Source organism: Parambassis ranga, chromosome 22, assembly GCF_900634625.1.
Source record: "Parambassis ranga chromosome 22, fParRan2.1, whole genome shotgun sequence".
NCBI classification, from domain to species: domain Eukaryota; kingdom Metazoa; phylum Chordata; class Actinopteri; family Ambassidae; genus Parambassis; species Parambassis ranga.
Window position 1 is genome coordinate 5,776,897 of NC_041042.1, and position 14,934 is coordinate 5,791,830.

At 39.6% G+C, this 14,934-nt stretch overlaps 1 protein-coding gene across 1 annotated transcript in view; it reads left to right on the forward strand.

Annotated features, from left to right (window-relative positions):
- The first annotated feature begins 615 nt into the window (after positions 1–615).
- The window catches only part of ltk (leukocyte receptor tyrosine kinase), a 37,623-nt gene continuing 23,304 nt past the window's right edge, over positions 616–14,934 (forward strand). Inside the window, exons 1-4 of the mRNA XM_028395151.1 lie at positions 616–803; positions 12,896–12,988; positions 13,926–14,072; positions 14,291–14,519. Of these exons, the coding sequence (XP_028250952.1) occupies positions 752–803; positions 12,896–12,988; positions 13,926–14,072; positions 14,291–14,519 (521 nt within the window). The 5' untranslated portion in view covers positions 616–751. The remainder of the gene's footprint in view (positions 804–12,895; positions 12,989–13,925; positions 14,073–14,290; positions 14,520–14,934) is intronic.

Sequence of the window (14,934 nt, forward strand, 5' to 3'; positions counted from 1 at the left end):
CATAGAGGAAATGTTTGAGGTGATTCATTGGTCAGGGTTTCAGCTGAGGCTTTGACAGCAAGTTTTGTAGTGAACATGAGACAGACTCACACAAGTCTCACAATCAGTGGTTTGGTCTGATTGAGCTCTCTGGAAACCAGTGCGCTAAATCAGCCATTTTTTTTTTCTTCGGAGTTAATGTCTGTGCAGCCTGAGGGACATTTGGCTCCGTGTCTGTAGTCTGTCCCCTTCGCTTGCTAGTTTATTTTTCTGCACAGACAACACAAACTATTATGAACACATAAGATAGTTTTGGCTCTCTATCTGTAATGATTGAGTCCTTATTGTTCTTCGTTATGGACATGTTGGTGTCGGCAGTTAGAGCGCAGAGATTTAAACAAAAAAACTGCCGATGCCAAAGATCTGACGACAAAATTACATTGTGTGCGCAAACTGAGTGAAATCTGAGGAAACGAACGAGCTGAAGTAGTGAGGGAGACGGAGCAAAGAGAGAGAGAGAGAGAGGGGAGGAAAGGGGGGAGGGTTTGTAGGGGGTAGCTGTCGTCACTGAGAGCTGCAGCAGCATCAGCATCACCGGAATGAGTAACAGTGCGCAACTTGGAGAAATAACTACACTGTTCAGAGGAGCGCGCGTTTATGTGTGTGTCGGGGAAGTGGTGCGCTCGTCTCTCCAGCGGATTCATGAGGGCGTAAAAAGGTGCCAAAACCAACACGGACTCTCTGTGGAACTGTCGCTCAAGAAAAGGGAGCCATGGATTATATACTAAAACACAACTCTTATCTCTCCATCGTCATTCTGATAAGTAAGTGGAGTAATTGACTTTGACCTCAGTTAGTGTGGGTTTTACTTTTCTGTGAGTGGTTAAATGCTTACATCGGCAGGGACTGCTGTCCTGCAGTGCCGTGTCAGTGCCGGTTAGTGTGTTTGGACAGAGCCTGTTGCAGTGAGTGGACGCGCATCTCTCTCTCTCTCTCTCTCTCACACACACACACACACACACACACACACACACACACATATCCAAAGGCGCTTTTAAAACCACAGTCATATTCTTCTGAGGCAGATTTAAGGGATTTGGATTTACATCCCTTTACACTGCAGCAGAGCGACAAGACTTGGCAAAAAAATGAGCTGTCATAGCAGTTAGTATATATCTATAGTGTGTTTTTCAGCCTGACAGAGAAAGCTGTTTATTATTTCCTGAGGTGAAGCAGGTTAAAGGAGTTAGCTGGTAAGAGAAAAGGCTCAAATTTGCTTAATTTTGTAACATTTTGCTGTTTACTGGAAGAAAATCATGCATGTTTGTGTTTCTTGCTGACTAGATTGGATCAGGTTTAATGTCACATGAATGGACTGAGTGTTTGCGGCCAGCAGAAAAATGTCATGTGTGTGTAGAAATTCTGATGAGCTCACTTGTGTCCACTTGAGCTGGCTTATTAGTAACACTGTGATTTCATCTGGCTTTGAATCTTCTCATGTGGCGCATTAGTTCACCTTCAGGGCCTCATATTGATCAGCTCCTCATTTAAGTTTGCTCTTTTACTTGGGCATCTCCCCCTCTTATGAGGCACCACAGACCCAATCAGGATAAGCCCACAGAGGGCAGTAGATCGCTTACGCTCCACTTTTCTTTAGCAACACCACCTTTTTCTTGCCAAAAACACATGCAGGAGCCCCTCCCCGCGTCTATGGTAGTCACTGTGGCTGGATCAAGTGCAAATGGCTCTCACTGCAGTCAATCCCAGAGTACCCAGAGTGAGCTTTGCCAAAACTCACAGTATTATGTCAGACCCCCCCCCTTCTCCTCTTCTCACACACAAACGGTCTGAGACAAATCTGTGTGCAGCCTGGACAGCTTGCTGTATCAGTTTCTACATTACTCATTTGCAGCAGAAAATACGTTTTACAGTAAAGGAAACACTTGAATTCCATTTTTATCAGCAGTGTCATGAAACATTTAACTATGTGTATCTTCAAAGTTATAAAAATGTGCATGCAGATCACTGCACTTATAACATGTGCCAATGAATATCTGCTGGCAGCATCGAAGTCCTGCTCCAACTTTTTGTATGGTCATGTTTAGACACAGCAGTTGCAACTGAAAGCGTCAGACAAAACATGTTTACGTGAGTAAGAGTTATCAAAACAGACAATCTTTTAACCAAAATGATTGTGAGGCTCTGAGGCATATTTAGCTGGACGCCAGTGTGAGCTGAGGAGCTGCCGTCACACACAAGACTGAATCAAATCGCACTGAATGTTTGTGTGTCGTTAGTCGGGATGCGACACGTAGCTGTTCATGAGTTAGTAGGAAAAACAAAAGGCCACAGGACACAGACAACCAAATTTATTTGGTTGTCTGTGTCTGTGTTTGGTACAAATGTATTTTCTGTGAAGACATTATGTCCTTGCTGTTAAGGCCTGCAGGACTTAGGAGGCTGCATGTAGAAATGTAGCTTGTGTGTGATGGGGTATTCTTACTAATGCAAGTGAACTGCAGCATTTCACTTTTTTGTGAATTGTTGCAGATAAGAGAAGTTTGCTCTGTCTCACTGTAGTCAGTGCTTGATATTTGTTAGCACATTAACACTCATTAACAAATGTAATGTATTTACTTTAGGAATATACTTGTATTGAAGAGTAGAAGCAGTAGCAGTATTAACTGTTCCTTCTACCCTCCTTAAACGGCTCTGCCAAATGCCAAGCTGCATCTTTCTAAATGGCAGAGGGAGTGCAGCCAAAATGCAACTATTCCATTAGACTTTAAGTGACTGTCGCAATGACTCATGCCACCATTTTAACCAGTGACTTGGGGACCTCTGCTATTTGACAGGAAGTAGTTATTAAAATATGCCAAAATACGTGTGTCGTGAGTCGTGTGATTTCTGACTGTGAACCTGTTCAGTTAGCTACGTGATCCTCTTTCTTCCTCCAATAACAAAACAGCACAAAAAGCTCATTCTTTAAATTTGATTGTGCCTCCGTTTAGATCAGCCTCTAGCTTTTATAGTGGCTGAGGATATTTGCAAACAAAAATAGACATAAACTAATTTTGGGTTTGCTCTGTGAATATTTAAGCACCATAGGGACTTTTATAATGAAAGTGGATGTAAGCGTGCAATGTGAATCTGAGCTTCAGGGGTAAATATCACATTGAGCCTGATTTTGTTTTGATTGTTGATTGAACACCAGTGACTCTTAGTGTGTAGTAGTAGTGTGTAGTAGTGTGTTATAATTGTGTGTGTGTAATGATCCACCTCAAACTAATCATCTGTGTTTATTTTGCACGCCTCAGTCTCCATGTGTCTGTGAATGTTAAGAGCACAGGTCTGAGCCGCAGTGTTTCAGCCTTATCACTGGCAGTTTGCACTCTAGATAATATGTGCTGTCATTTTAGCAGATGTTTGAGCTTTAATATTTGACTTACCACCAGCATCTATACATTTTAATGTAATTTCTCTCTAACTATATTTCTGTTTATATTACTGTTACTCTAGAAAATAAATCCAGATCTTAGAGCTTCTCTGCCATTTTCCAGACCACCATTGTGACAAGTCCGTGAGCAACAGATTTTACACAACCACATGAGGGTGCTAATTACATGTCACCCATAGGTAACTATATAAATTGGAAATAAAATAAATAAAAAAATAGATTTATATTAACCAGATATCCATTTTTCATTTAAGATGTTCTACGTTTTTTCTTTTTTCTTTTAGCCTGCCTCCTAATCCTGTTTCTCTTTGTTGTCAGTATATGACAAAACACGACAAAGCAGCGAGTGTTTCCTCATGTGTCCTTGCTGCAAAGTTGTTGGGTGAGAGTCTAATGTCTGTTGCTCAGGTGTAGTTAGAGTCTAATGATGTATCCACAGCCGGAAAAAAAGAGTGGAAGATCAAAGCAGTGCCTTCGGGGCATCACTCTGCTGGTTGGATAGCAGACAGACGAGCAGCCAGCTGTGCATCTCTCACATTCAAGGGCAGCTGTGGGTCGAGGCAAAGCCAGTCAGAGGTTGTTCAAAGATTTTTTTTTCTTTTTTTTTGTCATCAAAAGTAATTCCAATAAAAGAGCAATGGGTAAAAATAGACACAAATATTAAAAACTAAAAAGTGCAAATAAATTCCAAAAGTGCTTATACTGAAAGTCAATACCTTTTTATTGATCATTCTAATGGTTATTTTAGATTATAAAACACCAGTAAATCATGAAAAGTGCAGTCGCAGTCTCTGAAAGATGTTTTGTCCAAAGCCAGATAACCGTATGACCCCTGCCCCTTCACCAGTGTGATGGATCAGAAAACATGTTCTGTACGGTCATAGTGACCTTTTTCCTCCAATGTCCAATCAGTCATCTGTCTATCCAAGTTCTGGTCCAGTTTTGAAGAAGTTCCTGAGATAATCCATTCATGAGAATGGAAGGCTCTGTACATTCCAAAAAGATATTGTTTCCAGCTTTGGCTGGAAGCACATAAAGATGAAGGAAGCTTTGTGATTTGAGAACTAATGAATACATTAAGCTCCAGTTGCATCTGCTCTGTCTGTGAATAGGGCTGCAGCTTTCATGGTGTCTCACCTTATACACCAAATATTTGACAAAAAACTGTTTCCTGTTCTTGCGTTAACGTGTTTTATGGCTGTGATGTTATTGAATGTAAATGTGGTCAAACAGAAGAAAAAAAAACAGAAATTAGTAAAGTTTTTATATGTGTTCATTTCTGGCTGCTCATAAAGCATCACAGCTAATAAGACAGATAGGAATCCTGTGGGTGTTCACCCTGGAAAGAGACCTTACGGCTGACTTTTTCAAAATTAAATTTTTTGGCACTTAAAAGGACTGTACGGTACCAAACAGATAATAAGTTCCAGACCCTGGTGGATCTCAATTATCTGCACAAACAGCCAAAATGTGACCATAAATGATGAAACTGTATCGGGATGGCTCCCAGTGGAATATTATTAATAAGACTGTAGTGCATTTCAAGACTGTTTCATGTCAGTCTGTCAGTTCATCAAAGCTGGATTCTGTCACATGAAATGAAAGTGTGTGGTGGACTGTGATTGTTTAGAAGAGCAGATGGCATGCGTTTTGTCCTCTGATTTATGCAGTGACTAATACTTGTTTTTGGGATGAAGTCAGGAAGATAATAATGTTGAACTATGTTCTTATTTAAGTCATTATGCAAGAGAACGTGTCTACTTCACAGGTGCACAGACGTTTAGTGAATGTTTTATGATTGGCTTATGTCATGAACCATTTGTTAAATATTCATACACTGCCAGTAAATGTTAAGTAGAAGGATTCCAACTGAATGTCCTACATTATTGATGATTAAGTTATGTTGATCTTCCAACATCTGGGAAACTGACGTCCACGGTTTTGTTTTTATTTGCTTAAATGAAAGCAGAGTTGAATGACGTTTGGTTGTAGACATAATGCTTCACTATGCACGAATGTCAAACTCGTAGTGATGAATAGTTTGGGAGTGACTTGGCATTGCTGAATGAAAACACTGTCATACAACGGCGCCCTAAGTCCCAGCTAAAGTGAAGAGGGTGGAGATTAAATAATAATAATAATAATAAACTGTCAGAATACTTGTTGGAGTCTGTTATTAGGAATCAATGGACAACTGTTTTTATCCTCTGGCTATTCTGCTCAGCCAAAAACTCACAAACGACATTTTGTTTCCAGGAGAAACTTCTCTTGCGTGTTAGGCTTTAGTTGTGTTTTAAATTTTCTCCACATTGCAGGAAGTATTGCTTTTAGCAGAGTGTCAGGAAGAATCAGCCTAAAATCACTGCATAGCAGATACTCGTTCAAATTCTCTTAACAAAAGCAGTGAGTCATACAGCACACCATTCTGACTCTGGATGGTCACAGTGATTTATTTTTATTCTTCCTAATTTATGCCTCAATTCTGAACTGGAAGTGATGCACACTTTTCAGAGACACTTTTGTTTGATCTGTGTGGAGGAAGGTCAGACTGAGTGGGAGTTGGACTTTGTGGTTTGAGATGAGACAGGCTGCTTCAGGCCATTCACACCCAGGATGTTATCCCAACAGATGTCAGAAGGACCCGTGCTGAAATTCTGCTGATGTGATCTTGAGCATAGTGCTAATTTGCACATTATAAAAAGGTTCATTAATGAATTATTGAAGTACATTCATTTCATTTAAATCATGTTTTTAAGTAACGGCTAATAAGGTTGGCAAGAATTTCATTTGTCTTTGCTTGAAGCTGCTTCCTATCAGCAATGCCTGATATTGTTCCTATAGAAAGATTATTAGCTTATAGCTGTATTGTTTTCTGTTTAGCTCTTTAGACACTTAATGCCCCAGTTTTTACTCATTTTATCAACCAGCTTCAGCTGGCCTGCTGGCATAAAACAAGTGCCGAAAGTGCTACAAACATGATCCAAAAAGCTGAGGGTTATTTAGAAGCCAGATGATAAATTCTCTATAGATTTGTAACAGAGAGTGCTTAAACATTACTCCCACCATCTGTCTTCTTTTCGCTTGAGGTCACTGTGTATCTCAGATTTTAAGATATCTTAAGTTTTATTTGGCCTGTGCAGTTAGCTATCAACAAATATAGACTCTATATAACTCTAAGTCATGACATTTATCCCTTGACAGGAATGTAACACACAAATGTGGAAAATGTGCAGCCTGAAACACATCACGATAATGTAGTGAAAGCTTTTAGTAAGTGCATTTCTCATCAAAATCACATGCTCTCTTTCCATGTCAGCTAAATCAGACTAAGTCACCTTGAATGAAAATGCTTATTAGCTTGTGGGACTGCTGCCTTCATGCTTCACATTTATGTGTTGCTGTCAGATGAAGACAAGTGGTATGTGTTGTATAAAATCTCTGTTTTTGTTGGAAAAAGGGTTTGAAAAGGAACTGTGTATCTCATACAGCTAAATGAAGTCGAGCTGCAACCAATTAAATCATAAATTGAGTTATGGGGCTTAATTCTTAAATGCCAAAGGCCTTATTCATCACACATGAATGGGTCTTCAGATGTGTATCTAGATGTGGACGGACGGTCAAGAAAGCCCAGCATAGGTGTATCTCTTTTGACAAGGACCTTCAGCTTCACAGCGTATGCTATTATCAAAATTCTGATTAAATACGGATTATTATAAGGAATTTTTGGCCTCCATTTGCTGAGAGTTGTTGTATCCATCATTGGAAGTTGCTTCTTAAAATCCCCTAATGCAGGTGCATTATTCATTAATGAATCAGAAGAGAAAGATATTATATATAAAGATGATATACTCGTAGAGGACTCAGTGTCCACAACCATTGTTTGATATTTGTGAAATTTAAGATTTCATTTTCCAGAAGCAGTTTTCCATTTTCAGTGTCTCCATATTTTTACACGAAGAGGGCCCTTTACTCTGATATATTTAAGTCCTTATTGTGCAAGAACACTGTTCTGAGAATCATCAGTGTTGTTTTTAAACATTCAGTTTAAAACATGTTTTTTTATTTTCTTTGTCTTCTCATCTGCCGCTCTTAATTGAGTTTTTAGACTCTTGAACGCATTGCATGATATGTATTTACAGCCCAGGGTTGTTCAAATGGCCAGCCGGTTCTGCAGCTGTTACCGAGTACATTCAGGGATGTTTTTTTCAGGTGGAACTTCTAAAACGGTTAAAGTATACTCGTGAAATGAAAAGTGCTTTTGATTTGCATTGTGTGTTATATATACTGTAGAACCGTGTCCAACAACTGAAAAAAAACACTTCCCCATAAAAGAAAACCCACAAAAAATGTTGATGAGCCATCCTGCATCTGGAACAGAGCGCACTGAACTTTTTTTTTTTTTTTTTTTGGGTGGAGCCATTTGTTTCTATGTGGAAAAAAAATACCACTGTTCAGCTATTTTATGGGAGAACAGGTCAATGCCATAGAGCCCATTTAGTCATGTCACAGGAGGAGGGTTAAATGAATGAGAGAGTTTTACGTGTACTGTTGTATGAGGATATATTTACTTGCTGCCACCTATACAGACAATGAAATGGCCTCATGTTAGCATTGATGAAATCTGGCTGGTGAAGCACAAGTGTCACTGTCATTAACGCAATACTGTAGGTGGTCATAAAGTTTCAATACAGCCAGGATGATTAAATATTGCTAAACAGAACCCCAGCAAAGCCCCATAATTTGCTTCAATTTCCAGTAGTAATAAAGGCTGTCAGCAATTGTTCCCAAGTTGCAACAATGTTTATTCTATCATTTGCTTACATCAAACCTCTGAATGAATTAGGGGCAATTTGAGGGCCTTCTGAGAGTTCTGTGTTGCTGAGTTTGTCTCTGCTTGCCTAATACTTCAGCTTTCTAATGGCCTTGCAGGTGGCTGGCGTAAAATTAGATTAGAAAGTAGATTAATGGTTCACAATTGTGCTGGTATGTAGAAATGGCTTTCAGATATGTGTGTGTGTGTGTGGAGTATAGTAGATGAGGTTTTGGAAGGTAATAGCAGTGTTTGCCTCTTTTGGACGGGACTCATCCAAAAGCAGCAGAAACAAGAACATAAATGTGTGTTGCAGCCCGCGACAGGCAGATGAGAGATGGACCAGGAAATGTATAAATATTATATATAAAGAGAAGGTTTCTTTTAAGAGGCACATATAAAACACACTCACGAGTATAATTTTTGGCAATGATGATTCATCAGACAGTATAAATAAGCTGTTTATATTTTCCATATTATATTGATTTTACTCAAATCTAAGAATCAAGCAAACTGGACAAAGACTTTTAATTCAGAGTAGACATGTAGAGAGATGAGGATTAGTTTTCTTTTACATTTGTACCTGGTGACTTGGTAATTTTTGCAATTACCATGTAAAACTTGATTTTACCGACGAGATCTTTCATGATATTTTTTGATAAAGTCAATCCAGCATTTGCAATAGTATAAGATATGCTCTGGGCTCACTGGTGCTTCTGATGTAGCCAGAACATTTTCAGAAAACAGATACAGAAGGACTTGGGATTGGAGTGAAAATATTTGATGCAAAAACCGTACACAGCCCTGAGTGCAGGATGAGTCTTTCCAGGAAATTACCCTGATTTACTTCCAAGAATATGTGGAAGACCACATTGTTGCCATTGTTGTTGGATCAGATATTGGCACATTGGTTATGCATTGTGCAAGATCAATTGAGCGTCCTGTAGTTTTTTGTTTGATTTTAGTTTTTAGCCACTATAGTTTCATCCAAATCAGCCAAAGTTGGACCATGGTCAGAGCATTTTTAACCCATGGTCCAACATTTGAACTCAACAGCAAAATTTCTAAAATTCTTTGAAAATTATCAAACTAAACAGTGGTTGTGACAGAGAGAGAGAAAGGAGAGAAAATTTGTTTTGCTCATTTTCCATTATCTTAAGTGTCTTCTTAAGTATTATTCCGATATAATCTTATTAACACATTACTGCATGACTGTAACTAACTGTAACTGTAACATAACTGTGTTGCAAATTGCATGTTTTTTTTCATCCATTCCAAAGGGCAGCTAATCTGAGTGACCATAAATGGGCTGACATTGCTACCAAGAACCAAAACAAGTTGTTTTTCCACTGGAACGTTAAAGCAAGGTTTACTCATCCAAACAAACCTAAATTCTTTTAAGCCATTTTAGGCCATATTGCATGTATGTCAGGGGTCTGGCCTTTCCCCTCTTGCTGTCTCTATTGATCACATACTGCATACTGTCTGATTTTGATCATTCACACAACCAGCATGTAGAATTATAAATGGCCACAGTATAGTAATTTTGTAAAACGAGGTACTGGTATGGACAGAGTCAGACACATTTAGCTTGAATCCTTTATTTCTCTTTTAAACAAAGCAGTGCACACAATGCCACTGTCCCAACTATCTCAAGTGTGAGTCACCTCTAATTTGAAGTAATGTGCCATGCACACATATTGTCAAAGCTAGTCTAAGGATTCAGTCACTGCCGGAACAACTTCACATGCGTTAGCTGTCACGTGCTGTGTACTGTGTGTTTTTTTTTTATAGCCTGTTGGCTAGCTGTGGGCTGTGAACCTCTGTGGTACTGTTCATCTCTCCAGCATCTTCACTGCATGCCCCAATGAAAACAATTTGGAATGACTGACTGCACATAAGCATGTGTCCCTGTGCACCCAGGGACAATGATGAATTTAAAGCTCAAGCTAATACTGTAATATTACATCTCCCTCACAGTCACCCTACTCAGTATTGAAGGACATAGATACATTTGTGTGTTTTTAAATATCGTACCTGCACACTTGAAAGCAGTCACAAAAGCTCAAGCAAAGCATTTCTCTGAAAGATTTGGGTATTCTTTGGGTTTGCCTGTTCGTGTACATTCATTTCTGTTCTCTCATCTCATGTCAGTGAATCCTCCTCTAAGCCAGCATCTGTGTTCACGCTCAATGTAGAGAAGTTGTCAATGACTGTTTTAGATCCCTCTAGTCAGCTCAGCTGTCAGGGATAAAGAACCGGTAGGAGAGGGGAGGGCTCAGGGGATCAAGACTTACGTGAGGAGAGATGAAAGTCTGCAAATAATCATCATCACAAGAGCACCGAGATGAGTGCTCTTTTTTTATATTTATTTGCCATAAAAGTTTTTGTCTTTAATTTCTACTTTTTCATCAGGAACAGAGAAGTCATGTTGCCATTGATGAGCTGTCTAATTTTAAAGAAAGCATAAATCAGCATTGGGATATAATTATACACTACACTCATTTACCAGACATAGCTTTTTATGATGCCAGTTAAGCAGAGGTCTTGTTGTCTTGGGTAAACCCTGTAGTGCTAGTTGGTGAAATGGGAGTAGTTTGAAAGGTGTGGACACTGAATGACAGCAGCAGATGAATGAGGTTTGTGGTTATACCCTGTTGGGTGAACAGAGTGAAGGGAGGAAGTGTGTGAATAGATGGTAGCAGCACAGTCTTCTGATTTAAGCTTCATTTAGCTCACAGCACTATTACAGTACATGCTATTTACAGGATGGAGCTTTCACATGCACTTGAAGAGCGGATGTGATGCTTTTAGTGCTGAAGCTGATGCAGAAATAACACATGGTTTGGCTTTGGCAGATAAAATGTACAGCCTATATCAGCATATTTCTGCGAAGCTGCAATTTTAGGGTTGTTTGACAAGCAGCTAACATGCAGCTTAGTAAACAGGTGCACAATTCTTTGTTCTCACGTCTGTGTCCTTACACACCGTGGAAGATGAGGTGATGTGAACTGCAGGAGATGATGACTTTCCTGCAGACGCTCATCCTCCCCCTCAAAAAACTCCTTCCTTGATCTTCTTTAAACTAGAACCAGCAGCAGCGTTCAGTCTCCACAACTCTCCATACTTTGATAGTCTTTGTCCTTTGTCCAAAGACAGCTTTCAACAGTACTGACGGCACTGTTCAGTGCAGCCAGCATCCTGGACCTTCATCAAAGAAACTAGCTGGCTGATGATGAGGCAGATAATTTACTCTTTTTTTTCATTTCTTCTTTTTTATAAAAGAAAATGCCTCCGTGGCTTTTTTTATCCCCCTTTAATTTTTAAAATCCAAATTGGTTGAGAGAAAAAGGGAAAAAAAGTTGGACGCAATTAAAAGAAGCTTGAATTGTGGGGGATTCCCAAAACACTTCTATTTAATGTTAATAATAGCCTTAGAATGTTTTTTTTTTCCTTCTGGTCGCCTTTTTAAGAGAAATTGCATTTTTCCAGTTTCCGTATTTAGTAATAGCAGCTTTTATTCCACAATTACCAATGAATAGCTTGGCTGACACATGACCCCTCACCTCTGCTGTTAATAAACAATCTTTTAAATAATTCAATTAGTCCTGCTTGACTTGTCTGACCATGCCCTGTAGGCACAATGGGACAGTAACGTTACTGTTCAGATAGCAGCGGGTTTTAGTTACAATGACCCGCCATGATATGGTCAGCTCCCTCTTTGTCCACCGGTCATGCTAATTAGTGTGCTGAAAGATGTATCACGTGTTGAGTGCCCCCGCACACCCTAGGTCCTTCAAGCATGTTAGTCAGCAGCCATGTCTGCCAAAAATAGGACCATGTCTGTCAGTTGTTTGTGGTGAAGCAATGCACTGTTTCTATATATATATATATATATGTGTGTGTGTGTGTGGGAGTATATGTGATGTTCGTTTCTAAATGGCTATTGATGAATGAAGGAACTTTGTGGATAAATTGTTAAATTATCATAAATCACAGAATATTAGATTTGAGTTATTATGTGTACCGAGGTAAGATAAAGGCTGGGACATTGCCTTCATATTTTCTTGCTAATGTAGTGAGAGACTAAAATAATCTCGATTGTGTTGAGTATTTTACAGAAGTAATGGGTGGTTTTCTTAGAATTCAGCCTAATGAATCTATTAAAGTTCTGCATTGTGTATTCGAGGTTATTAGACTGCTAATTTTGTCTCTTTCCACCTCACTAGCAGGTGCTACACTCAACAATTTGGTATATTAAGTCCACCTAAAACAAGTGAGGGAGCTGGGAAAATGATAAACAGTTTTTGGCTTTGATATACACATATACATATAGAGTTTATCTAGATCTCCTTTTCCCTCTTGAATTGAAACACATGCACTGCTGTGAACTTGCTGTGAACTCTGTTAGGCAGATAACCATGTTTTTCACTCTAAGGGTATTTTTCCTCTGCCCCATCCATGCCTGTTTTTCTTTCTGTTCACCAAAACAAATGGAGAAGAAAGATGAACCTCCCCACAATGATTCATTTTCAAAATATGGTCAGCTAAGGGGTGCAATTACAGTTTTAACAGGGTGATTGCAGACAGTGAAATGTTACATGACCTGCCCACTTCCTATGATAATAAGAGTCTCTGTCTCTCCTCAGTGAGCAGTACGTGCCATGCCCTCTTCGACAGATTTCTGAAGGAGGACCTCTCTGATCACTTGTTTCCGTCTCACCTGGACGATGACGGCCAAAGTAAGTTATTAATGACAGAAAATAAGTATTACCGCACTTAGCTGTGTTTTTACTGTGATTGCTTTCAGGCAATGCTGGCGGAGCACCATGAGGAGTGCACAGAAGGCAGAGGAATTCTTTTTTTTAAAGGTCAAAAATGACAATGTGCCCACTTTTAGATAACACTTGACCTTTGAAGAACAGAAGCCTGCCCTGGATATTTTTCAAGTGCAAGCTTAAGACTAAAACTGTATCACCAACAGCTTTGATTGTAAAACTGACCAACTGACCTCATAAGTAGCACACATGCAGCATGCTGTTTTCATGACAACAGTCTGGTATTGAATCATGTGTGAGTGTTGGTTCAAGAAATAAACATGCACTGATTTATTGAAGCACATCATCTTTCTGTGCTTTATTCTCCAGAGGAATCCCTCTGGCTGTTTGCACATTAGCTGTAGCGGCAGTTTCCTCTCCAGTTGTCACATGGTACCCCCCCCCCCCCCAGAAAGACAGACAGGCAGACAGGCAGATGCACCATAAGTCAGAATTTTTACAAAGGGTCTATCTGTTTGCATTTAAATTAAATCTAGGGGAATTCTTTTGCCATCAGCCAAAGAAGTGGTGCAGCTCATGAAGCCCAGACATTTTAAATTAATATGTAAGACTATGAGACCTGATATTTCTGATATATGCTGCAGTTCTTTCTTTCTTGAATAGTTGTCCTACTGTCATGCATCCAGAGTGAAGTGATTAAAATTTGGCAGTCAAACATCAAAGGGGTATTTTATGCTCACCCAACATGTTTCATTAATCAGTGATCCATCTCTGGAGCACCTTGAGTGACTTTCTTTAAATTCACTTCTTTATTTGGTGGTAACTTGTAATTCTAACAACATTTCCAAACTGTCTTGTAAAAGTACTCTATAAAAAATATAGTGTTTGTTATTTGTTGCAGTTGCGTCCTGTGATTTTGAGTCCCCATGCTCCTGGACTTTATCAAACAGCTCCCATAGTGACTGGTCAGTGGTGTCACCACAGCAACCAGAAGCCTCGAAGGCTGGGATGATGCCTGTCACTGACCACTCAGTGGGAAGCTCTGAGGGTAAGACTACAGGGACTCTTACTTCGGGATATTATAATCACTTTTTTTCCAAATGAAAATTTAGTATCATTACAGTAATTTTTGAAAAAATGGCTCTTTAAAATTGTGCTTAATATATGCTAAGATGAATACATAAAAAATGACTTAGGTGAGCAGTAGCAGCAGAGCTGCTATAAAACTGTCAAGCATTGAATTTCTGCTTTGCTTTATTACCTTAGGGCACTTCCTCCTCCTCCGCTCCTCACCTGCTGCTGAGGCCTCAGGGATATGTGAATACCACTTAACCAGCCCAGTCTTGCCAGAAAGCAACAGGCAGTGCATCTTACAGGTGGCTCTGTATGAGGGCGGTCCAGCAGCAGGAAACCTCACGCTACTGATCAAGCCTGTTCTCTCAGGTGTAACTGTTCACTCTGAAGTTCTCCACCATGGGAGGCATGACGACCACAGGTCAGAAGACGCTCTAAGAAGGGTTCTTTCAATCTATTTATGCAGCACAACATGTCAAATCAATACTCCACAAAGAGCTTGTCAAGTTGGGGTCGAGCTTGTAAAGAAAATAAAAGGCAACTCAGATTCACTACAATGAAATGTGACACAGGCCTTCAGACAGGGCAAGGGCACAGGAATTATTACATTTCCCTTTCTGTGGTACTATAGTTAAAGAAGGAAACATTTCCTTGCCTGCCATGTGGGACAAAGTTTAGATTTGTGGGGACAGTGGTCTCCTGAATATTGTTTGGGAATGTGGACAGGTATTTTCCTATTGATCTAATGCTGAAGTACAGCCATCCTTAGAACAGCTAAAAGCATTCTTATCTGTAGATGCAGGCTGGAAATGAATTATATCTAATTGGTCAAGACA